This window comes from Erpetoichthys calabaricus, chromosome 8, assembly GCF_900747795.2.
Source record: "Erpetoichthys calabaricus chromosome 8, fErpCal1.3, whole genome shotgun sequence".
NCBI classification, from domain to species: Eukaryota; Metazoa; Chordata; class Cladistia; order Polypteriformes; family Polypteridae; genus Erpetoichthys; species Erpetoichthys calabaricus.
Genome location: NC_041401.2, coordinates 183366619 through 183393929, shown reverse-complemented (window position 1 = coordinate 183393929; position 27311 = coordinate 183366619). Strand labels below are relative to the sequence as shown.

Below are 27311 nucleotides of genomic sequence, written 5' to 3'. Positions count from 1 at the left end.
TTCAGACAAGTAGGCGCGGAGATATTGCGCATGCGCAGGCTCTACTGCACGACGCGCTAGTCCACACGGAAGGTGACCGCGGCGTGGGTTTGACGTGACGTGAGTGGCTTCTGTTTGCTCCGCTCCCTAGCTGTCACGTGGGCAAATAAGTAGGTGTTTTTGTTACAATTTCACTCTATTAAAATTGTATTTCCCAACTTCTAATTTAAGTTTTGCCTTGCTTTTTTTAGTTGGCATATGCGTCTACGGTGTGGCAGCCGTACGGCTAAATCCTGAAAACAAAAATCATTTAAAAGTCACGTTAAGTTTTAGATATTGTAGGAACATTTTGACTTTTTACAAACTTTTGTTAACTTTTCGGTATTCATTATGTAATGGTTTAGTATTGAGAAACTTTCCTTCGCGTAAATGTATAGATTGGCACTAATGTAGCATCACACCCCCCGACCCTCCTGCTTGTCGCTTCCTGAGAACTGTCGACAGTATTATTTTAAAAGACTAACTTTACAAAAGCTTGAACAAATTCTACAGTCGGGGTGCTTTGCTTAAGCCACAGCTCGTGTTCTGTTTTCTACCACTGTTTTCGTGATCGTTGAATGAGATTCCCTATGATTATTTAATCGTATAAATTTGGTTTTTCTTTGTTCAAATGGCCGTGTAAATATGCTGGTAGTGTTTTAGTGCTTCTATTAAACATAAAACCAAATAACACTGAAAGAAGTAGGACTCTGGTTTTAAAAGAATGTGTCGCTTTGTTCAAAGTTGAAGGTACAGTCTTGGCCAAACATTTTGAGAATGGCACAAGTATAGGTTTTCACAAAGTTTGATGCTTCAGTGTTTTTCAATCTTACTGTCAGATGTTTCTATGGTGTACTGAAGTAGAATTACAAGCATTTCCTAAGTGTCAAAGTCTTTTATTGACAATTACATGAAGTTTATGCACAGAGTCCATATTTGCAGTGTTGGACCACCTTTCTTTTTCAAGACCTCTTCAGTTTGCCCAGGCATGGTGTCTGTCAATCAGCTTATAAGCCAAATCCTGACTGATGGCAGCCCATTCTTGCATCATCAATGCTTGGAGTTTGTCAGAATTTGTGGGTTTGTGTTTGTCCACCCACCTCTTGAGGATTGACCATAAATTCTCAATGAGATTAAGGTCTGGGGAGTTTCCTGGCCTTGGACCTCAAATTTCGATGTTTTGTTCCCCGAGCCACTTAATTCTCACTTTTGCTTTATGGCCTGGTGCTCCATCATGCTGGAAAAGGCATTGTGGGCCACCAAACTATTCTGGGATGGTTGGGAGAAGTTGCTCTCAGAGGATGTTCATGTAATTGTCAATAAAAGCCTTTGAAACTTAAGTATAATTACAAGCATTTCCTAAGTATAAACATCTGACAAAAAAATCAAAAAATACTGAAGCAGCAAACTTTGTGAAAACCAAGACTTGTGTCATTCTCAAAACTTTTGGCCATGACTGTATTTCATTGCAAACATACAGTAATTTGCCCTTTCATTACATATAGAAGACAAAACCGGTAAAATTGTAGTCTATATACTCTTTAATTTTCTGTGGAAAAAGTTTTATTATATATGTATTATATGTACTGTATATTATATCTCTGATTATTATCTCTCATGAAAGGGATTGCTTTTTTTCCATGTCTTAATTTTACATTAATTATTAACTGGTTGAAGTGCTTCCTGAAAGTAGTTCCTGTTTTTGGAATTTTATTCCTAAATGTGTTTTTAGTCAGCAATTGCAGACTACATAAAATACCTATTAAGCTATCCGAATTTCAGAAACAAGTATAACTGGTATGGAAACTCATATTCAAGCACTATTTATCTCCACTGCTTAGTTATATTTGGGATAACGGTGAGTGATATTAGTGCAAAAATAATTGTGTTTTCCTACATAACTGATTTGATAAAGGTATCTTTTTGGTAGTTTGGTTATTGAATGCACGGGGTAAGTACTCCCATGAGTTATAACAACAGTTATACATATAGAATGAAAGCTGGCCAGCAGGCCGCTGTGGGATAGTAGTAGTGCTGCTGCCTCGCAGTAAGGAGACCAGGGTTTGTGAGTTTTCATTGAAACAAGTTAATTCAAAGAAAAACAAACCCTCATTAAGAAATAATTATTTGTAACAAAAACACATGTGCCACAATTGTTGGCACCCTTGGAAAGAATGTGAAACAATGTAACTGAAGCAGGTTTCCCATCATTTAAATGGGACGTTATTAAGTTGATTGGAGTGTATAGGAACTTTCCAGCTGAAAGCAATGCATCGCAGTAAGGAGACCCGGGTTTGCTTCCCGCATCCTATCTGCGTGAAGTTTGCATGTTCTGTCTGTGTCTGTGTGGGTGTCCTCCAGGTGCTCTGGATACCTCCCATTGTCCAAAGACCTGCAAGTTAGGTGAACAGATGATTCTAAAGTGGCCCTGTGTGTACGCCTTGCGATGGACTGGTGCTCTGTCCAGGGTTTGTTCCTGCCTTGTGCCAAGTGACCCTGGTCTGGATTAAGTGTGGTAGAAAATGTCATGATATTCAAGGTGTGCTACAAATGGTAGTCAGTTGAAACAAATAAAACCAATAATTAAAAAAAAAAAAAAAAAAAAAGTAACCATACTAAGGGTTAGATGGATCAGTGGGGAGAGCAGAAAAACCTCCTGGGTTCCGTGACCAAAATCCCACCATTTTGTCATAAATAAAGATACAAAGAAGAAGTAAAAATGAGTGTCAGCAAGTGCGGACATCATCAGGAAAAGGACTTTAGTGCCCTTCTACCTTCCACCAGCCTCTGGGAATTTCAGACTACCACCAGATACGGAGAGAAAACAAAAGACAATATGATTAGCCTTAAATTTAACAAAAAGCCAGATTTTAAAAGTAAGTCCTAAGACATCATCTAAACAGCTTTACTGTACTGGTCTAATGTATCTCTCCATATTTTTTGAGCGTAGAAACTAAAAGCAGTCTCACCACTCTCACCAAGCAAAGCAGAATTTGAGGATCTAAGTATATGATTTAGAATGTAAAGGGGCAAACATTCCAAGGTATATGAAGGTGCAGGATTAGTCAAAGCCTTTTAAACAATTAGCAGTATTTTAAAATTGATTTTGAAAAACACAGGCAGCCAGTGTAAAGACACTAATACTAGCACAATATCGCCAGATTTCTTTTTAGCTAGGATTCTAGCAGCTGCATTCTGAATCAACTATAATCAGTTTAGAACTTTTTTTTGGACAGACCTGTTAGGAATGCACTTCAATAATCTAAACCAGGGGTAGGCAACGTCGGTCCTGGAGTGCCACAGTATGTGCAGGTTTTTGTTCCAACCCAGTTCCTTAACGAGAACTCAATTATTGCTGATGAAGCACATATTGCTTAAGTGACATTTTAATGCTTCATTTTAGTGGTCTCGCTTGTTAAGGTTCTCCAACCTTAATTGCTTATTTCAATCTTAAACTGCTGCATTCAGTGTTTTAATTGCTCCTTATTAGCAATAAGATGTAAAACAGGGGTAGGCAATGTCGGTCCTGGTGAGCCGCAGTGGCTACAGGTTTTCATTCAACCCAATTGCTTAATTAGAAACCAATCATTGCCAATCTCAGACCTTATTTAATTTTATGGCTTGTTAGTCTGTGCAATGTAAGGCTCTTATATCGTAGATTTTTTTCCTTTCCAAAGATATCATCCAAATGATATGAAGCCTAAAACAGATCAGTTTCAGTCTGTCACATTTTTCTATTAAGTGTTATTAAATCAAACCGTGCATGATGAACACACACAGATGTAATTGGAAAAAAGCTAGCTGGAGAACTGCTGGCTGCTTTGTCTTTTACATCTTATTGCTAATAAGGAGCAATTAAAACACTGAATGCAGCAGTTTAAGATTGAAATAAGCAATTAAGGTTGGAGAACCTTAACAAGCGAGACCACTAAAATGAAGCATTAAAATGTCACTTAAGCAATATGTGCTTCTTCAGCAATAATTGAGTTCTCGTTAAGGAACTGGGTTGGAACAAAAACCTGCACATACTGTGGCACTCCAGGACCGACGTTGCCTACCCCTGATCTAAACAACTACAGGCAAAGTCATGTATCAGCATTTTAGCATCCTCTAAGGCAGGGGTCTCCATTCAAAGTCCTGGAGGGCCGCTGTGGCTACAGGTTTTTGCTCCAACCCAATTGCTTAATAAGAAGCACTAATTGCTCAATTAACACTTCTGCTTCACTTTAGTTGTCTCGCTCATTAAGATTTTGAATGCTTATTGCTTATTTTCATCTTAAACAGCTGTATTCATTCAGTTTTTAATGGATCCTAATTAGCAATAACATGCGAATGACAAAAGAGACCAGCATTTCTCCATTTGGCTTGTTACCATTTACGCCAGTGTGTATTTATCTTGCATTATTTGGTTTAATTAAATACTTGGAAGGAAAGTAAAGAGAAAAAAGTGAATGATTGAGAATTGCTCATCTATTTTAGCCTTCAAATCATTTGGATGATATCCTTAGATAGGGGAAGAAACTCAAAGATATGAGAATGACCTGACATAGCAGAGTTAAAGCACTAACAAGCCATGAAATTAAATTATTGGCAGAATTGCTTTCTAATTAAGCAACCGGGTTAGAACAAAAACCTGCAGCCACTGCGGCCCTTCAGGACTGTGATTGGAGACCCCTGCTCTAAGGATATAAAGGACCAAACATGTCCTATTCTTCTTAAATGAAAGAATGTAATTCTGGTGACATAATTAATGTTAGATTTATAATTAAAGTTTTCAATCAAAAACCAAAATTTTTTTATCTCAGTTTTTTCTTATTTCCAACTTTTCTAGTTTTTTTTTTTTTTTATTTCTGCACTTTTTTATTGTAGCCGACAACAAGTAGTTCAGTCTTCTCTTTATTTAATTTAAGAAAATTACAACTTAGCCACTGTATAATACTGTTTATGCAATCTGTTAAGACAGTCTAGAGCCTTTGGATCATCTGAGCCAATGAATAAATAAGGTGTGTGTCATCTGCATAGCTGTGGTATTTTACATTGTGTTTTGAGATGAGGTGACGTAAAGGGAAAATGTAAAGTGAGAAGAGTACTGGACCTAGAAGTGATCCTTGCTGGATGCCATATTCAATGTTTCATGTTTTTGAAACACAGCCATCAAGTTTTACAAAGAATCTTCTCTCTGTTACACAAGTCTCAAGCCAATTTAAAGCTCATTGCAGTATTGAATGTTCAGGATCATAAAAAATGGAGAAAGCATTTCAGAGTTTTTAATCTATGCTATAGTGACAAAAATGAAGACCTTACAAGTGTTTTCTCTCAAATATAAGAGCTCTAGTATAATTCTAAAGCTTTGTTGCTAATTTCTCTTTCTTTCTATCATATCAATGAACACAACTGACCAAAAAGAAGCACTTGGTTTGCCTCATGTTCTGTTTTTGATGTGAGAATACAATGTAAAAAAGTGACCTTATTTTACATGTACACAGAAATGTCCTCAAATAAAAGGTATATTTTTGTGTCATATTCATATTTCAAACTTATACCTTAATGGTTAAAGTTAAATCAAAAGAGATTTTGATTTCACTGCTAATCAAGAGCAGTATATAAGTTTGCATATTTGAAAGATATTGTTTAATGGCTCTCATTTACAATAAATGTGTTTTCTTTGTCATTGTCAGATGTTTCAGAAAACCATTTGACCATGGATTGTATGTCAAAAAAGAATATGACAAAATTTTGATTCATGTGAAAAAATGTAGAATGCTGACATGAATTTGGAAAATGCTTTTAAATAATCCTTTAATGCTATAATACATATTTACCATTCCATAATCTGTCAGCATTAACAATGGTGTAATTTTCACCACATGTCAGAACAAGACTGAAGAATGACATACAGTGAAAGACAATTATTTAGTGAGAAAAATAATTCAATAACAAAACACAATATGTTTATTCCAGTGGTTTCCAACCTTTTTTTGGCCGTGCCCCACCTAAAGTCACGATGTCCCCCACTGTAACATATTATTATTATTACCTATTCAAAAAGTGAACTCCTACTCATGTGGAGGAAGCCCATAATGTCATTAATATGGTCTAAACAAGCTTCCTAAGAACATGGAAACAAAAGAGGGAAAGGATAGTTCTGACAAAGAAATCACTAAGAAATTGTTAAAAAAAATATATAATATGAAGTAATATGAAAATACAGCAAATACAGTTTTGAAAACATATAGTAAGTGACGTGATATTCATAAATATAAAATAACTTTAATGACAGCTTTTTCTGTAATATTTCGATCATTTTATATTTTTATTATATTGCAAAATTTTATAATCATTGTTACAATTCATATTATTTTAATGGTAAAAACTATTTCTAAGTAGAAAAACCAGTGCCGGTTGTAAAATCATAAATTAAAGGGCTCTTCACCATCCCTACTATGTTTATATAAATATATAAATGTCTCTGTAAAAAATAAAAATTGTTTATTTTTTTTCTATCATTTTTAACAATGAATTTCTGTTTTTTCATTTTATAAATTAACGTACCTAAATTCTCGAATTGCCCCCTAAAAAATCAAATTGCCCCCCAGTGGGGCGTGCACCCCATGTTGGGAATTACCGGTTTCTAAAGTCTTCAGGGTCAGTTTAATTGCTTCAGATGAATCCAGTATATATTCACATTTGTATTCCTTTGACAAGTGAAACACACAGACCTATGGTCTTAAAATAAATACATATAAAAGCCAAGTTAAAGATAAGGAGCTGTTGATACTTCTGATATTTTTTTTTTATTTAGTCACTTCTTTCAGTTCCTCTAGAAGTCATAATGTATTTTATTAGTTCTATTGGCTCAGATAGAGCAAGCGGAACTTCTCTATTTTGGTAACACATTCTTTGGTTCTCATCATTTAAAAGTACAGCTTGTCATTGATCACATTGCTCATGTAACTTTGCCAAGTAGTGGGTTTCAAAGAAAAATCAATGTAAGGATGTAAAAGCAATGCTTTCATATGTTCAGAGGTTCCGGCTATTTGACGTGGCTATTTCTGTGTCTGGGGGCATTCTTGTATTCTGTATCCTGGACTTTATCTTGCATGCATATGAGCCGTCAACAGTCAACAGATGTTGCTTCTCTTCTGCTTCTTCCAGTTATGTTGGTTTTTGTCAAATAATCAGCTTCTCTGGTTTGGTGTCGCTATTCTTCCTGTTCATATTCCTATTATGTTGTTGTTTTCATTTATTCAGCTTCTGCAGTTTGCTTCTTGATGGCCAGCAGATGTGACTACTCCTTTTTTTCTTTTTGCCATATCAGTTGTCTTTGCGATTATTTTGCTTTAATAAACACATGACCACAGGTCATTTTGCCAAGGCTGCCGCTACCTAAAATGTTCTGAATCTTCAAAACGTATCAGGTCATAAGCTTTCAATTAACATCAAGGTTTTAGCCCCATTAGTTTGAGAGTAATCAGGTGACAAATGGACAGACCTTTGCATTTCATATATCTAGATTGAAACTAGTATGGATGTTGACAAATGTAAATCATTTATGCCATCTCTCATCCTAGAAAATTAAAAATTGTATTGGATGCTAAGCAATAACAGTAAAAACTGCTGTAATGCACCTGATAATGCATCTAGAAAGATAATGTTCTAGTCACCAGGCCAGTAATCCTACATTGTGACCAGTTTGGTAAATCTGTGAGTCTTCTTAATTTATACACTCAATTGTCATTAAGAGTGATACACCTAAAGTTGAGAGCTTGGTCATACTGTATGCAATATTAGTATTTGTGTGGACTACAATTCAATAAACAGTAATAGACACACTGGTATACTTGTCTCATCACTTTCTGTACATAGTTTTAATGTGTTTTATTTTTTTGATATAATATGAGTAATTGTTATTTATGTTGCCTTAGCGTAAAGTATTTTAATTGTTTAGGTAATTTTATGTATTATTTTGATGTAAGCACAGGTGCTCATAAGATCGTTCCACTGGCTTACTATTATGATTTTTTAGAAGGATACATTTTATTGGTAACGAGACCCTCTTGAAATGATTACATGTATAAAAAAATGGATTGCAAAGCCAGGTTGGCGCTAGGACAAAATTAGTAAGGGGCACTGGATTTTCATGGGAGGCAGAAGTGTGATTACAATACAAAGAAAGCCCAAATTATTTTCAATGCACACAAAATATGCCTGAGAGGGCACAGCAACAGATTAGAGCAAACAAAACTTCATCACCCCAGGATCGCACTGCAGAGGGTTGTGTGATCAAACACGTGTTAAGGCATCACTGGTAGCTTTTGCTTTTCTTTTACTTTTTCAATATTTGTTGCAAATTCCATTATCATTTTATTCACTATGTTGAATGATTTCCGAACTTGCACAACCAGTACCAAATACTCCCATATTGCATTTTGAGACATTGTTGGGTGAAACTTGATCGCAGGTATTGTTATACTGAAGAGACCATTGATGTAAGAAACTCTTCAATTGTGTGGATTAAGTGGATTAATTAATTGAATTTTTGTTTCCTCAAAGAGGAAATTGTGTTTCTACCTTGATGTTTTACAATGACTCCAAAGGTCAATATTGTAAATTACTAAATGCAGTACAGTATATTTTTCCACCCTGCTTATGATAAGAAGTAACAGTACCTGAGTGCTTCAACTCGGTAGCTTGCAACACAAAGCAGTGCATTATTAAAAATAATAATAATAATAAGAGCGATTTATGACTTACACATGTAGAGATATGGGTGTTTGTGTGTAATCATATCTCCTCATTGGTGTCTTGTTTTCTGTTTTTCTTTTTTCAAATGTTTTTGACATTTAATGAAGTTAGCCTAAGAAACTCAAAAGTACTTTTTCAACGATTTTTACTTATAATTGTTTATCAGTGAATAACATTTTTGAATCTGCTATTCATAAGGATTGTGCTAATTATTACCATTATTCACATGGACACATGAAACTTTTTTATGATTAATACTGTGTCTTCAGCTATAAAAACATAGAGAGTCTCTATCCTTTGTTAGCGAATGAAAAAAAATGTTTATGTGATCACAAATATTTCATGACATAAATAAAATGAGGATACTGAAAATACATAATATCCCATCTACTATATTAGTTTTTAATACTGCACACACAACACTTAAAGAACTTGTTTACTCTTGTTAGCTGACTATTCTGTGTAGCAATGTCCAATTATCTTTACTGGCTATCTTTTTAAGACAAATATGGTTTATGAAATTACTTCCTATCTGTAATCTACTTTCTGGTGTACCACAATATAATTAGATTAGGTCATATATTTTAAATCGAGATCCTGTTTGTCATGCTTTGACTAATTCAGGCTGCTTTTTTATTATAGGTTAAAAAGAATGACTCAGGGAGACATGGCCAAACCTCTTTTGAGAACCTCTTCAGAAGGTGTACCAAGTTTTACTTCCACAAGCAAAATGGCTATAGGTATACTGGGAAGTGGAGACTTTGCTCGATCTTTAGCAACCAGACTGATTTGTTCAGGATTTAAAGTTGTGGTTGGAAGCAGAAACCCAAAACGAAATGCTGGACTTTTCCCTCAAGCAGCTGAAGTAACTACACAACTGAATGCTGTCAACCAGACTGAGTTAATCTTTATAGCTGTCTTCAAGGAGCATTATTTTACACTCTTGGAACTAAAATCTATTCTTGCTGGAAAAGTACTAGTAGATGTAAGTAACAGCACTGACCTGAAACATCAGACGGAATCCAATGCAGAGTACTTGGCATCGCTCTTCCCAGATTCCATTGTTGTGAAGGGGTTTAATGTTATTTCTGCCTGGGCTCTGCAGTCTGGTCCCAGAGATGGAAATAAGCAGGTAATGTATATTTTAAAGTGAATTAATTTATCCTTTGGCTATTTGAGTTGCACATATAGAAGCTTGTTTCATAAACATATAATAAAAGGTTACTTTATAACAGAACAACTAAAGTATGATTCTTGTTGTCAGTCTTTTAAACTAACAGTGCCATGGCTTTTGAACGTTTTGTATGGCGATTCCTTATTCTCTCAAGAGTTCCTTCTAGTGTTTTTTATTGTTTAGCTGACTTTAAATGCATTGATCGTCATATCATCCGCAATCAAGTCTGAAACATTTTTTTACTGATCACTTATTGAGTTGCTTATGGCCTGACTTGCAAGTATATCACACACAGTGAAATCCGTAACATGAAAGGTAGCAAAGTAATTAGTGTAATGGTAGTTTTTCTTATTACATGTTATGGTACTTAGGATTTTTTTTTCAACTGACAATGGCTTGCCTATATCTGGCCACATGATACATTTTAAAGCCACTATGTATAGTATTTTGTTTATTCATTTATTTTTTATAGTATTGTTTTTGAACTCAGTATGTCATGCCTCATAGCAGTGTAGTACATCACCACTGATTACTGTAACCCTCTAACATGGAATGCTTTATCCACAAGGCAGTAAGAGATATCAAATTGTGTTGCTTCATAACTTTTTTTGAGTTTGTACAATATGTGTTTCATTGTTACAAATTTGTACATTCTGTTTTGTCCATTGTAAAAATAGCTCTATGGTCAAGGCTTTAGGATCTTCAAACTGTATGGAATCATTTAGGGTGTAGTTCTTCACACCAACATTTATTCTCAGCGTATTTTTCCAATGGAATTTTTTTGTTGTTGGTTGCAAGTGGAACTGCACCTTTCTTGTCATTTGAACCGGATATTCATGTAGGTTAAATTGTTAATTCATTTACAAGCTGAGACACTGGGCATTTTTCAGGGAAACATGAGCCTTTTATTACACAAACCACCTAGAATTTAATGAACTTTATTTATATAGCCCTTTTAAGATTGTCGTAACATAAAGGATACTCGAATGAACATGCAGCCACATGTACCAATATGCCAATTGTAACATTTTATTTTATGTTTCTTCACAGGTGTTCATCTGCAGTGACAACAGAGATGCCAGTGCTAAAGTCTGTCAAATTGCTCGTACTATGGGATTCATCCCAGTTGATATGGGTTCCTTGTCATGTGCCCGTGATATAGAATCCTTCCCTTTGCGCCTTTTTCCTAGCTGGAAAAAACCATTTTTGGTTTCATTTGGTCTTTTTATTTTCTTTTACTTCTATAACTTTATCATATCTGTTTTGCATCCATATCTAACCAAAAATCAAAATGCTTTTTACAAAATGCCAATTGAACTTATGAATGTCACACTGCCTTGTGTAGCCTATGTCTTGCTTTCCCTTGTTTACCTACCAGGAATATTAGCAGCATTTCTTCAGCTGAAGAACAACACTAAGTATAAACGTTTCCCTGACTGGCTGGATCAGTGGCTCAAACACAGAAAGCAACTTGGTCTTCTGAGTTTTTATGCAGCAGTCTTGCATGCTGTTTATAGCCTGTGCCTCCCAATGCGTAGATCAGCTCGCTACGAGCTATTAAACGATGCATATAAACAGGTAATTATCCAGATTATTTTATTGGCTGTATGGGTTTTGAACCACCTCCTTTGAAGTAACACATTCTCTATTTTCATTGTAGTGTTTGATTTCTAAAAAGAAATATTTCATAAACTTAAGCAACTTAGGTGCATAATCACAGGGAACGAAAGTGGGTTTTATTGTTTGTTTTGGTATTACAGTATTAAACACATAAGAAAACAAAGCACTCCATGGCTCATGAGGCCTAACAAAATGAAGCAAGCATTTTAGAGTTTTTTTCCACTATTAAGACTTACAGTGGTGTGAAAAACTATTTGCCCCCTTCCTGATTTCTTATTCTTTTGCATGTTTGTCACACAAAATGTTTCTGATAATCAAACACATTTAACCATTAGTCAAATATAACACAAGTAAACACAAAATGCAGTTTGTAAATGGTGGTTTTTATTATTTAGGGAGAAAAAAAAATCCAAACCTACATGGCCCTGTGTGAAAAAGTAATTGCCCCCTGAACCTAATAACTGGTTGGGCCACCCTTAGCAGCAATAACTGCAATCAAGCGTTTGCGATAACTTGCAATGAGTCTTTTACAGCGCTCTGGAGGAATTTTGGCCCACTCATCTTTGCAAAATTGTTGTAATTCAGCTTTATTTGAGGGTTTTCTAGCATGAACCGCCTTTTTAAGGTCATGCCATAGCATCTCAATTGGATTCAGGTCAGGACTTTGACTAGGCCACTCCAAAGTCTTCATTTTGTTTTTCTTCAGCCATTCAGAGGTGGATTTGCTAGTGTGTTTTGGGTCATTGTCCTGTAGCAGCACCCAAGATCGCTTCAGCTTGAGTTGACGAACAGATGGCCGGACATTCTCCTTCAGGATTTTTTGGTAGACAGTAGAATTCATGGTTCCATCTATCGCAGCAAGCCTTCCAGGTCCTGAAGCAGCAAAACAACCCCAGACCATCACACTACCACCACCATATTTTACTGTTGGTATGATGTTCTTTTTCTGAAATGCTGTGTTCCTTTTACGCCAGATGTAACGGGACATTTGCCTTCCAAAAAGTTCAACTTTTGACTCATCAGTCCACAAGGTATTTTCCCAAAAGTCTTGGCAATCTTTGAGACGAGCCCTAATGTTCTTTTTGCTTAACAGTGATTTGCGTCTTGGAAATCTGCCATGCAGGCCGTTTTTGCCCAGTCTCTTTCTTATGGTGGAGTCGTGAACACTGACCTTAATTGAGGCAAGTGAGGCCTGCAGTTCTTTAGACGTTGTCCTGGGGTCTTTTGTGACCTCTCGGATGAGTCGTCTCTGCGCTCTTGGGGTAATTTTGGTCGGCCGGCCACTCCTGGGAAGGTTCACCACTGTTCCATGTTTTTGCCATTTGTGGATAATGGCTCTCACTGTGGTTCGCTGGAGTCCCAAAGCTTTAGAAATGGCTTTATAACCTTTACCAGACTGATAGATCTCAATTACTTCTGTTCTCATTTGTTCCTGAATATCTTTGGATCTTGGCATGATGTCTAGCTTTTGAGGTGCTTTTGGTCTACTTCTCTGTGTCAGGCAGCTCCTATTTAAGTGATTTCTTGATTGAAACAGGTGTGGCAGTAATCAGGCCTGGGGGTGGCTACGGAAATTGAACTCAGGTGTGATACACCACAGTTAGGTTATTTTTTAACAAGGGGGCAATTACTTTTTCACACAGGGCCATGTAGGTTTGGATTTTTTTTTCTCCCTAAATAATAAAAATCACCATTTACAAACTGCATTTTGTGTTTACTTGTGTTATATTTGACTAATGGTTAAATGTGTTTGATGATCAGAAACATTTTGTGTGACCAACATGCAAAAGAATAAGAAATCAGGAAGGGGGCAAACAGTTTTTCACACCACTGTAATTCTTTCTGGAATATATTCTCATTTTCTCATATTATACTATCAACAAAGGAGCAAAGGTTATTTGTCATTTTCTGCAGTTCAAAGGATATTACATACATGTTAAAAGGCAGACTAAGAAATTGGCATAAGTTTCCACACTAAAGCAAATTGTCAAGTGTGATATAGAACATATTTTATAATAAGCTTGTACAGCTTTGGTGTTCTGGACTCCAATACAGGCAGCCTATACTGTATGTGAACTTTATACATTCTTCTGTTCCTTGCATTCTTCTAGAACTCCTATGGCTTCCAAAATTCAAAAGCTGTAGAGATATGATTAATTGACACCTCTGGACTTGCCTGGTAGGAGTAAATGTGAATGTGGTTTTGTGCATAATGTGTGTGCTCTAATGGACAGACATCCCATCCAGTTTTTGGAAACGCAGTTTGTAGGAACTAATGAAAGAGTAACTGTAAAAGGATCATGTAATTTTGTCTCACTTCATAAAATTTACCTTAATATTTTATCAATCTTATCTTTCTGTCTGAGCTTTGAGAAACACATGGAACCTACTTTAAATTTATTAATGACATTTGCCTAGATGTGAAAATTGTATTGTAGATATTAACTTGAAAAACTTGCCGTATGTTAGGTAATTTCTTCCTTCTATGCATTTTTAAGATGGATTTCCAATTTATAGTTTTGAGGGGTCAAAAGCAATCCCAGTAGCAATAGCTGGCATTGAATGTGGTACAACATGAAGAGATTTGTTTTCCCTGCATGCTCAATCTGAGTGGATAATTATCTTACCAATGTGTTTTATTTGTGCAAATGTCCTCTCTGATTGCAGGTACAAGCTGGCAAAGAAAATGCCTGGGTAGAAGAAGAGGTCTGGAGAATGGAGTTGTATGTCTCCTGTGGAATTATGGCACTTGGTATGCTGTCACTGCTTGCAATCAGCTCTTTGCCATCTGTGGGAAGTGCCCTTAGCTGGAGAGAATTTAGTTTTATTCAGGTAATATTCATTCTGTTAAAATTAGCTTTGTTTTTATACTTTTTTTACAAATATTTGAATCTTGGACCCTGAGATTGACTAGCACCCAGTCCAAGGCTGTTTCCTGTTTTGAGTACTTCTGGAATAGATGCTATTCCCCTGCGGTGCTGACGTGGATTAAGGAGATTGTTGAAACGGGTAACCTTTTACGAATGTTGTCTCATGTGATATATTCCTAATGCCCAATTATTTAATTTAAAGGACCAATTGCCCAGGACTGCTACAGAGCAACCCTTCCTTATTTCTACTTTAGAATTAGAGGTAACAGTTGGGATTAAAATATTTTTGACTTCTGTACAAGAATCTTCCAAGGGATATTAATTATGGTTTTGCCTCTTCTCTAAGAGGACCTTCTTGTAAAGTTCTGCTTTAGAAATGTTTTATGTATTTGCTCAGTTATTTGTTGATTTTGCCTTAATCAATGCTAGTAAATAATTATAAACTTCTGTTAGGCTTCTATTTTATTTTCCTTACGTTTCTCTGTAGGTGGGTTTTCTGGCCATTAGATGTACTGCAAGATAAATTAAGTACTCTACTTTTAAGAAACTGTATAACACAGTTTATTGGTAAACACTGGGGTAACAAAAATATGACAACTGCTTATATATCAGCGGAACAAATGGAAGCAAGATAGATGAGACAAACAGAAATATAACACAAGTTGGGTGTTTTTCATTTGTTTACAGGTTTTTGAGAAGGATTGAACAAGTTTTTTTGTTTAGTGTTTTTACTTTTGGAATTTTAGTGTGACATCACAGACAGATTGCCTGTGTTCTAATGCACAGGTTCAAGTGAAGAACTTTGCTTGTAGTAGAGTGCATTCTTTGTCTTTGCCTTGTGGCCTTTTTTCTATAGTGTTATGTTGTCTTCCTCGGCTCACTGTTAGACTTTAACCATGTCCTTTGCATCTTAATAGGAAATAGTACAACTTTTTCTGGGGTAAGAGTTAAGGTGCAAAATCCCTTAAGGGATTAACACTAGAATTACAAAATTTTACGAAAAAACTCGTAAATCCGGCCCACCTTAAATCCGATCGCACCTCTCCATCAGCATCTTTTGTCTTGTAAATGTGTCGATAATCCCAAGCAGCCTCCTACACCATCCCCCCCCACCGCTTTAGAAACGGCCAAAACCTCTCCCAACTGAAGCCTTGTTTATCAGGGAGTCAGGTAGTACCTCGAGCTGTATAGGCTAAAAAAATATTTTGTTATTTGGAACATATGCATTTCAGGTGTGTTCCGTGTCTACAAAGATCTACTGTCTATGTAAGAGTAGGATGACAGAAATGTTGAACACATACCTAAAAGACAAAACTTTTTCCATGTTTTAGTACTAACGACAAAATTTTGACGTGAAGTGTATAATGTGTGAAGACTGAAGTCCAAATATCAAATAAGCACTTTCACAAAAGGTACAAGTATAACAGAACAAATGCGTTTTTTTTCCCCAAGACTATAACCCAAAAAAAAAGAAATCAGGTTAGTGTGGCTTGTTATCGTGACTTCTTTGGTAGTATAGTGGTTAGAGCAACTGACTCTTACTCAGAAGGTCCTGGGTTGCAAGTCTTAATGCTTTCCAAAATAAACGTTTTGAATAGTGAGCTGATCTTATACGTGAACACCTCTCCACGCTAGTGTTTAGATCTGGACGGTGTATGTGCCCAAAAAAGAAGTCTAACTGCATTCTCAGGGAGGGGATGGCTTCTGTTCTCTTTCTCCGATCTGAGTTCACCTCTGTTATAGCACGTCTTTACTTGACAACAGCAGTGTCAGATCGGAGCGAGTGTGAACGCGACTGAGAGAATAAAACTGAATTAAAAAAAATGCTAACCTTTGCAAGTACCATACATTTACACCGACTGTTACAAATCAAATCAAATGTAGTATGTTTTTGTTGTATAATAGTAACAATACTGAGCAGCTCACTACTCAAAACGTTTATTTTGGGAAATGTTAAGGCTCGAATCCGGGACCTTCTGAATAGGAGTCACCGGCTCTTACCACTATACTACCAAAGAAGTCAAGATAACAAGCCACACTAAGCCGATATCTTTTTCTTTTGGTTATAGTCTTGGGGGAAAAAAAGCGCATTTGTTCTGTTATACTTGTACCTTTTATGAAATTGCTTATTTGAAATTTGGACTTCAGTCTTCACACATTATACACTTCATGTCAAAATTTTGTCATTAGTACTAAAACATGGAAAACGTTTGTCTTTTAGGTGTGTTCCAACATTTCTGTCATCCTACACTTACATAGGCAGTAGATCTTTGTAGACATGGAACACACCTGAAATGCATGTGTTCCAAATAACAAAATATTTTTTTAGCCTATACAGCTCTAGGACTCCCTGATAAACAAGGCTTCAGTTGGGAGAGGTTTTGGCCATTTCTAAAGCGGTGGGGGGGATGGTGTAGCAGGCTGCTTGGGATTATCGACACATTTACAAGACAAAAGAAGCTGATGGAGAGGTGCGATCGGATTTAAGTGGGCCGGATTTCTGAGTTTTTCGTAAGATTTGCTAATTCTAGTGTTAAGGCTGCTTCTCAATATTTTTAAGCCTGTATTCAGTCACTGGCGCAGAAGTTAAGAGTGATCTTAGTTCTTAGTTCGCCGCATCCAGCTCCAAGGATTTAAGTAGAGCAGCTTCCATTACACCAGAAAATGTTTTCTTTCTCCCAACAGAGTAGGTCATCTTCTTGCTCCAAATGGAATGGGTCGGCTTCTTGATCTAAAGTAAATGGAGAAGTGCATGTGCCAGGTTGTAAAGGAAGGTATACCAGGGGTAGGCAATGTCAGTCCTGGTGAGCCGCAGTGGCTACAGGTTTTCATTCCAACCCAATTGCTTAATTAGAAACCAATCATTGCCAATCTCAGACCTTATTTAATTTTATGGTTTGTTAGTCTGTGCAATGTAAGGCTGTTATATCGTAGATTTTTTTCCTTTCCAAGGATATCATCCAAATGATTTGAAGCCTAAAACAGATCATTTTCAGTCTGTCACATTTTTCTATTAAGTGTTTTATTAAATCAAGCAGTGCATGATGAACACACACAGATGTAATTGGAAAAAAGCTAGCTGGAGAACTGCTGGCTGCTTTGTCTTTTACATCTTATTGCTAATAAGGAGCAATTAAAACACTGAATGCAGCAGTATAAGATTGAAATAAGCAATTAAGGTTGGAGAACCTCAAATCATTTGGATGATATCCTTGGAAAGGAAAAAAATCTACGATATAAGAGCCTTACATTGCACAGACTAACAAGCCATAAAATTAAATAAGGTCTGAGATTGGCAATGATTGGTTTCTAATTAAGCAATTGGGTTGGAATGAAAACCTGTAGCCACTGCGGCTCACCAGGACCGACATTGCCTACCCCTGGTATAGACTCTGGTAATTGGATAAACACCCATTTCAGCTGCAAATTCAGTGTCTACTTATAGGTGTGTTTTGTTGTCCATTAGACTAAGCCATTGTTCAGCAGTGTTTCTGCTTGCTACTCTCCAATGAAACCCATTGTTTTTCTAGTTAAAAGCTTAGCAAAATGACACCTTTTATTGGCTAACTAAAAAGATTACAATATGCAAGCTTTTGAGGCAACTCAGCCCACTTCTTCATCTTAATCTCATTGAGATTATCATTGATTGTAATCTAATCATTGATTACATCTTGCCTGAAGAAGGGGCATGAGTTGCCTTGAAAGCTTGCATATTGTAATCTTTTTAGTTAGCCAATAAAAGGTGTCATTTTGCTTGGCTGTTCTCTACATTCATAATGGCTAACACAGTACAACACCCTAGTACTATAGTTAAAAGCTTAAAATGAATGTACTCTGAGCACCTTTGGTCTGTAGCTGTCTTTATAGATGTGTCTGCTTATCTTTAATTAACACCTTTATTATAAGGTAATTCAAAAAGCAAACAGACAAAACATTGGTAGAGCCTCAGTTTAGCTAGACAGCAGGTGCAGCTAAATTTCTGCAATCCTGTCTGCTTTCTTAATAGGCCACTGAGAGCCTAGCAAAACGGGCAATGCTCACTTTGTCCTACACCATAGGAAATTTGCATTCATGTGTGTGATCTGGTGTTTTTTTTTATCTGACTTGCTTTTTCTGAAATATAAACACCATGAATGTGTAAAGTAGTGAGATATCTATTAACGAATGCTGTACTTTTAATAGTTTGAGAAAGACCATAAGCATATGGTCCCTGAATGTTAGCAGAACACACCAAATTTAAGAAATCTGCATAGGAAAGACATGGCATGGGTTTTATGTTGTAAATCCCAAGACAAGCCTCCAAGTATGTGGATGCATTAAAAGTCTGTTTATTTTATCTGATCCCAATGCTGATTCATGCAAAGCTGGACCCTATCTTGATAGCACCAGGCCCTAAACAGGACTTTACCTCAGATGGGATGCTAATCTATCACAAGGCACACACATGCACACTGCAATATTCATTCACACCAGGCCATTAAAGAATTTGAACCTAACCTGCATGTCCTTGGGATATGAAAAGAAACCAGAGGGCCCAGAGAAACCTCACAAAGACAAATGAAAAATGTACAAGATCACCACAGACAGCAATACAGTACTGCAACTGTGAGTCTGTGGTACCAATTGCTGTGTCACCGTGCTGCCCTTGCATAATAGAATCAGACAATATCTGGGTTGAGATTTCAACCGAGCATTGTGGTACTTGTATGTATTCTCAAGACACAACGTATGTATCCTGGTTTTGTAATCTATGGTATCCATTTGTGAAAGTTCTTTGATCATGTTAGTAATGATTTGTGCCATGTTAATGATATCCATTTTAACCTTTTATTTTGCAGTCAAGACTTGGATATGTTGCCCTTATGACTGCTACACTACATACTTTGTTATATGGATGGAAGAGAGCATTTGATAAAAATCGATATAAATTTTACCTGCCACCTACCTTCACCCTGACTCTTGTAATACCTTGCATAGTTCTGCTTTCTAAATTGTGCCTTCTTCTGCCCTGTGTAAATCGAAGACTAATGCAAATTCAAAGAGGCTGGGAAAAGAAGGCTGGATCACAGGTACTGGAAGGACTAGGATGCTTCACTGATAGTTTGCCCTGTGAGAGCATCAGTAATGTGTGACCGTAAGTAGCTGTGCAGATTGTCTGTCTGTTAGTTTTCAGTATCATTACATTTGTGGCTACTACTTTTACCCTGAGAGTTTTGTGGTGGATGGTTACACTTTGTTATGTGTAGGTCTCAAGCATACAGCACTTATTGTATTTTTTGTAAAGAACTTTTTACTCTAGAAATGTATTAAACCTTAGCTACTCCCCTGTATCAGATCTAAGGCTTTGAGATTATTTTACCATCTTTTGCCTATATAAAAAGTACAAAAAGTGCTGTCATCCAATATAGCCACATCCGCAGGATGGTGTAAAATGCCAGACTTTATAGTACATCTTATAGAATAGTTTTACATGCTCAGAGCAATAAAAATATAGTTGTGTTGCTCTTGTGAAATTCTGAAATACAGAACTCCTATGAATCCTGTTTTCAAGTTTATCTTGAACTTTACTTTATGTACATTGATACTGTACATATAAACACTGAATCTGGGAATGAGAAACATTTATTTTTTCATGACACTTGAATCAAATTATGTGTAAAATATAATCTGTTATATTTTTATATCACACAATTGTGAGCACAATCAGTAGATGAAGAATAGAATATTTATATAATTTTATGCAGATTTATGATGTTACCTCTTTGGTCGTATATGAGTTGTATTTCTAAAGAATCAACATATTATATTTTGAAATTGCTAACTTTTATTGTGAGTCATCAATCTTTTATGTTTAGGAAAAATATATTTTGACTGTTTTATCTATGAATGCTACTTACTCAGCAAAATGATGGTGGGTAATATTCCAGAACATTCTGCCTTGTGGTTCAGAGGTTACCATACATGACAGACATAACTAGCTATATATTAACAACTGTTTACATACATTCATTATGCAGTACTAGAGTGTCAACTGTCCAAAAAAGATACTGCACTGTAAAAAAAAAATTCTGTAAAAAAACGGTAATCTACTGGCAGCTGTGGTTGCCAGCATTGCACTGTTAAAATACAGTGGGATACTGTTATTAAAATTAACAGCAAGATGCTGTTTTTTTAGCTACAGCATACAGATGTTATTTAGCAGTATATAGCTGTTAATTTACATTGTAATCACAACCCAATTATTCTAAATTGCAAATGCTATTATACCCAGCATTTTATATTTGTGTAAAACAAAATAAATAAGGCCAACTTATTGTTTTAGTCCTTCTTTATTTCAATTTAACATTATATTAATTGTTTGTTGTGCCAAAAAAATGTGAAAAATGCAAGCCATCATATTTTCGAGTGCATAAATTATGGTGCAACAAATAAGCACCCATAACATGGAGAAATACAAAGATTGCTTAAGAAAACAAACACAATTTCGAAATGCCTCAACTTGACATTAAATAATAAACAAGCTTCAAATCAAGCTTCAGGGACAAAAAAAAAACAATATATATAAGTAAAATAAATCAACAAAAGGCTTTATCAAACACCAGTCCTTTCTTGATATAAAAAGTAGAATACAAAAAAATATATAACAGTATATACAAACCACTGTAAAACAAAAAACATTTTAAATAAAGTGCCACTCAAAGCCCATCAATGTTTTTAAAAGATTTGACACTTTCAGATTGACTGTCATGGTCTTCTTTTGAACAGTTTTCCCAGTCTTTTTAGATGTCACTTTTCCTTTTGCAGCCTTGGTTCCTTTTTACGGATTTATTCCAACAAATCGTCTGAAAAATAATAAGGGAAGACTTTCTGTGATCAATGTCTTAAAACTTTAATAATAAAACAAGATTTAAAAGATTTACACAGTAGTGTAACAACTTGTTATTTAATACATTAGCTAATGTTATGAAGTGTTACCAAACTTACAGCTTAAACCTTTAAAGATCCAGAAACTTTAACTTTACTTTTTAAAAATACTATTATTACCATATTATTGAAAGACAAAAGTAAATTTTCCTTTGAAGGAATTCCAGTGTGGATGCTGCTTCCTCTTGATATTGCAGGTTGAAGATGTAATACAGTGAAAACAAAGCAGCAAGTCCAGTGAGAAAGGTTGGTTGCACACCCTCGCAGATTATTCTGCCCTCCAAGCTGATCATCCATTGTTTCATCCACTGCCCTTGAGTATCACTTGGACCTTAAAGGAGTGTACAGATTATGTTATAAACTATTATCCTTGGAGAGCTAACATAGAAAAGGCAGTGAGAATATTATGCAAGCCCTGACAAAATCATATAATTTTCATATCTTCCAAGACAACAAACCTTGCAGTTTCAATATTTTAGCCAACAAGCCACTAAGGTTATGATATGCAAACTAAACAGCACAAACTCGTTCAGGCATCACATAAAATATTTTCTTCAGTTTAAAAAAGTACACTTTAATCAAACTTTTTTTATACAGTGGCCAGAATGAGGCACATAAAGCTGGATGTTCTCCTAATGGTAAAAAGTTGTGCCAGCCAGCCTAGAGTGTGATCCTTGTTTAGTGAACATGCAGACATGTCATATTTCATATACTTACCAAGCAGGATCAATCGAGGAGTCACAGGTAGGTTACCAGTCTTCTCAAGGTCAGCAGGAGTGGCAGACATCTATTGTTAAAGATAAGAATTAGAAATTAACATCCCCAAAAAACATATGTGCTAATAATATTCGACAATGTACCTATTAAAACAAGAATAGCTTATCCAAATATATACTTCTTAACTTTTATTTACCTTTTTGTTAATATTGACACAAAATACATATTTTCAACATTTAATATCTGTTTGTCTATACAGTGCACAGAATAACAGTCAAAATGGAAGACTTCTAGATGCACAGTAAAAAAAAAAAAAAAAGATTCTTTTGGTTGTTCACTCAGTTATATGGAATTAGATTGCTTTAAGACAATAAATTATCAAAGCCCTATATATTAACTTAATGGTGCCTTTGTAGTTTCAAGGTAACCATTTTCTTGCACTGTCTAGACAAACAGACAATTTCTTTATTAAAATATCCTAATTTGTAGTCAAACGAGTCCTATAAGTATGACAAAACATATTTGATTGAACCATTCCTACACATTTGTTCATAGTAAGAACTAATAATAATGTATATAAAGAAAAACTTACATTTTCTTGAAGAATAAGCCCATCTTGATTCTCTGCAAAGTGAGCCATTAGGAGTTGAACAGTGAGATGGGCTGAATCAATGGCTTCCTCCTTGGAAAGAACTGCCATAACTTCTGAGTTAGTTGGCCTGGTTTTAAAAAACTCTACAATGCTCCTCCCACACTCTTCGACAGAAAGTTGCAGATTTTGAGTCAAATGAACAGTTTGAATAAAAGTGAACTCTTACCTGTTAGCAACAAAGTGGCAGTTTTAATGTAGTATGGAAGTTGCGCAGCTCCGTGTCGCGCCAGATTTTTGAATTTCAAACACGTTGTTTTCTGTGTGTAGCCACCCAGCTACGACGACGGTCTCTGTTTTAATTGATCCGTTACCCACATGTTTTTATAACGTTATTTTTAGAAATACTTTGCATGACTTTTACTAATTATTGCTTTGTCTGATTAAAACATTATAAAAAACTCCACTGTAATATTTTTATACATATGACAAACATAGATAAAGGTGCAAACTACCTCGTGGTGATAATACACGTCACACAAATCGAAAAATATGATATAATACCGTTAAATAACAGTGACATACTGTTGTTGTTCGACCACTAACCTGAAGTGAACAAGTCTTCTCACAATGCACTGTAAAAAACGGCAACCTACTAATATTTCATGAAAACAGCATTTTGCTGTTAAATTTCTATGTAAATTTACAGAATTTTTTTACAGTGTGTGCACATTAAGAGTCAGCATTGGAAATTGTTTTATCCAATAAATGTTTGTTTGAATGCCCCAGTAAACTCATTTTTTCTGGTTTGTACACCATGCTTTATCACTGCTGTAGTCTGCATGATATTGTAAATAAGCCTGTGTTTTTAATAAAATCAGGAGTTTGATTTGATTTGATTATATATTTTTGTCACATTATTCTCTGATGCTGCTACTACAGCTTTTTCCTTCAGTTACCTGGTTACCAGCTGTTACACGAGAAGGTTAGTATTACATTTTAATTATTTTTTTATATCGTGCAAGTTATTGATATACTTCTGCAGCTCAACGCTGCCCCACATTCTCTTCTGGCTAAATCTTAAAGGCCTTAGAACGTTGCTTTTTTTTCTAGATTCCCATTATCTGTTGCATGAAACAGTTGTTTGTGTGTAGTTTTCTTTTTTGTTTGTTTGTTTTTCTTGTTTTGAGTGAGTTAACCTCAGCTTGCCCATGCTTAAGTTATACTTTGTGTATACTGGTCTTACTTAGTTTAGTTTAGTGCATATCATACAGTACTTCAACTGGTACACTTCTATATTAAGTAAGATATTGTGGTGCAGTGGTCAACACAGCTGCCTTGGGTATCCAGATATCCTGAATTCAAATTCTGCACTGGCTTGTTGGGGGGGTCTATGTGGAGCTCGCATGAATTTCTGTGTCTGTCTGGGTTTTTCCTCTTGTCCTCCAGTTTTGATATACATCCCAAAAAATAATTACGTTAGGATAATGTGCAGTTCTAAACTGATGCCCCATGTCCGTCTAATGCTGTGAGGATTGGCACTGGCATCATGTGTCCCTTCTGGCTGGCATCGACAACTGGGAGATGAGAAGAATCAAAACTGAAAGAACAGGTTGTTTGTATTACCAGAGCATAACTGGAGAACCCCTTTTTTAATAGATATATTTAAAAAAAAATTTGTAACACCATAAACACATCAAAAAAGGCACGTCCATTAAACAGTAACACTCGCACAGCTCAGAATCTCTTTCAGCTGTCTCAAGTAAGTAGTCTGAAGTTACACAAGGTTGCTCCATACTGTGGTAATTTAGTATCTTAGGCCAAGTTTTTTAAAGGTCTGTTTTGAGCCATTAGAATCAGCCATACATCCATTGTCTAACGTGTTCAGTTCAAGGAGTTGTTTCTATGAATTAATATTCTGTTCCAAAAGGGCTTGCCAATTCTGTGAGGGCTGTGGCTGCTATGTTTCATACATCCCGCTCCTGCCTTCCTTGTGTGGTATCAACACATTGAGCGTCAGCATGTGCTTGAACTGTAAGCCAATGTAAGAGGTGGCTGTTTTTACAGTATGAGCTGACCTGTGTTCCAGAATGGTTTTTCCTAATATTTTTACCTGAAAAATAATAAAGTGATACTAAATGAGTATCTTTTCTGTGGTTCAGATTACCTGCACCTAATTCTTCTTCCTCAATAAGTGCCTCAATTAAGCACTCATGAAAGACTAGTGAATTGGCTGGTTGAAAACCTACTTAGGCTGCTGTCATTAGAGAGAAAGGATGAGCCATATTTAAAAGGCAGTATCACCCAGTATCTTAAAATTAAATCATTTATTCATTTGAAAGGCACAATCACTGCCCTTTTTTTTTTTTTGGCATGGTGTCATTTGTAGAATACACCATAAAGTGCCATTATGTTCCCCAGCTGTGCAGTTTTCTTGACAAACTTCAACATACATTTTAATTGAAAAAAAAATATAATAGTTAGACTAAATATGACACATTGTAAGATTGGAGTCAGCTGTGGGGTTACGAAATCTGCTCTGACCTGAGCTGCAAGGCCGCAAGTTATTTTTTGATAAAGGTGCGTGTTGCAATACATTCTTGTTAATCGAGACACCGGAGGCTGGTGACACAATTTCATGTTGGCTGGGCGTGAAAGTAAGAATTTCACTGTACACTGTAGATGACAATACAGCTCCTACAGAGCAAATAAATTACTAACAAGACCTTTTCAATAACAAGTTGCGATTAAAGTGTAAAAAAACAATAGAATGGTACAGTGGAGATGAACAGCCTGAGACAGAGTGTGATAATATCAGATTAGTAAAGTTGTTACGCAAGAATGTTATAATTCAGATGGGTACAATCACATTGACAATAATTTGATACAAAATGGGAGAATTCACCTATGGAGCTTGTAACCAAACAGAGCACAAGACGAGGTGAATTGTTGGGGTACTGGGGGTAACCCTGTTTAATCACAGTCATTAAAGGTTTTAGAAAGTTTTAATGTGAGCTACAAGGTAGGACAGCCCTGGTTTACCTTCCAGAGTTCTTGAGAACTTCCTGCTGCTCTGTTTTTGTTTTCTTTTCATATCTTTCTATTATGTAGTACATTTTATATCAATTCCACTGGTCAACAAGCATTTTGCTACTGGGATTCTTTCACCTTTACTTTAACAAATTTCACTTGCTGACTCCAAATCTGAAAACCGTTTTCGTCCAGCACATCCCATTTTTTAGTTATGATGTTCCAGGTCTTGGACAACTAGGGTGACTGGACAGTAAAACCGATGCATTTCAGCATTTAAGAAATAAGTTTGGTCTCGAGAAAAGTGAAGCCAAAATTAAGGAAGGTGTTTTTGTTGGCCCTGAAATCCGTGAACTGATGCTTGACGATGAGTTCAAAAAGAAACTGAAGCCAACTGAATCAGCACCCTCATTCGTGCGGGTTGTCCTGAATTTTCTTGACAAGCACAGAGCAGAGAATTATACTGAGCTTGTGGAGAATATGCTGTAAGTATATTAGGTTACGGGAGCCAGAATGTCACTGAAGACGCATTTTTTACATTCTCATCTCGACATTTTTCCACCAAATCTAAGCGATGTCAGAGATGAGCATGGGGAAAGATTTCATCAAGATATAAAAATAAAAAAGATGGAAAACTGATATCGGGGAAAATTCACTCCGAGCATGAAAGGCGACTACTGTTGGTTCTTGCAAAGAGCGGTGGATGTGCAGTACAAGCGCAAAAGTGAGGGCCTCCAACATTTTTGGGTACGCTGACCTCACTTTTATATTGAGGTAAATTGACATAAATATACTTTACTGTGTCTCTGGTATTGTCTTCTGGTTTGTTTTCAGAATAAACACATCAAAACAATTTTGGTGGGACAGAGTCCAAACTCCAGATATCGTGTTGATATATTGATATTCAAGTGTCAAAATGTCAATGATGTGTATTTCAAAAACCTGACATGCTAGCTTAATTCCGATGTCATATATGAAATCAGTGTAAAAACTGAAGTTCCCAGAAGCAAACAAAACATATTTTTTTGTAGGCCAGTGTTATATAGTGCTTGTCATATCTATCATGTAGTATGTATCTATTGTAAGTTACCCTTCTACAGTTAAGACTTTTTTTATTCTTCATTTGATCAGATTTAGGTGATGTTTTAAAATGTGCTATTTTCTTGTTATCCTATTAAAGTAAACTCTGCCACCTAGTGTCAGATTTTAGAAATGCCTTTGTCTTTCCATACATATGAAATTGGTGTAAACATTATAAATGCTATGTGCCTATTGATTTTCTCCAGTAGATTTTGCTCTACTGAGATAATTGTGTGTTTTGTGGACAGTAGTGCCCTGCCTGGAGCACAATTAAGGAAGGGGGAATATATATTTTTATCAAGATATGGCTCTTTCCTTTCATTTCACATTACTTGCCTGCAGTATTTCACTGCTACAATCACAACTTCATCACAAGGAAAGCCTGTGATGGACCCCTCTGATTTTTCACACACATTCTTAAACCTTCTTAACTCATTTCAGAGTCACAGGAGGTTGGAGTCCATCCTGGCAGCACTAACAGCAAGGTTGGTGGATTGAGTGTTCATCTAATTCAGTGCCATATCAGAATTTCACATTTGTTTTA

The 27311-nt window shown here is 35.9% G+C and overlaps 1 protein-coding gene across 1 annotated transcript; it reads left to right on the top strand.

Annotated features, from left to right (window-relative positions):
• On the top strand, positions 1-23556 carry LOC114656365 (metalloreductase STEAP3-like). The gene is made up of 5 exons (XM_028807967.2): positions 1-149; positions 9406-9895; positions 10988-11515; positions 14225-14389; positions 19266-23556. The coding sequence occupies exons 2-5, from the start codon at positions 9416-9418 to the stop codon at positions 19557-19559; spliced, it is 1467 nt and encodes a 488-aa protein (XP_028663800.1). The 5' UTR covers positions 1-149; positions 9406-9415; the 3' UTR covers positions 19560-23556.
• The last annotated feature ends 3755 nt before the right edge of the window (positions 23557-27311 follow it).

What these genes read in the sequence shown, in the direction of transcription:
- LOC114656365 (XM_028807967.2), top strand. Translation starts at nt 9,416, where the DNA reads ATGACTCAGGGAGACATGGCCAAACCTCTTTTGAGAACCTCTTCAGAA. An exon ending in CCAGAGATGGAAATAAGCAG is followed by an intron (nt 9,896 to 10,987) that starts GTAATGTATATT and finishes GTTTCTTCACAG; the next exon opens with GTGTTCATCTGCAGTGACAA. An exon ending in GAGAATTTAGTTTTATTCAG is followed by an intron (nt 14,390 to 19,265) that starts GTAATATTCATT and finishes TTTATTTTGCAG; the next exon opens with TCAAGACTTGGATATGTTGC.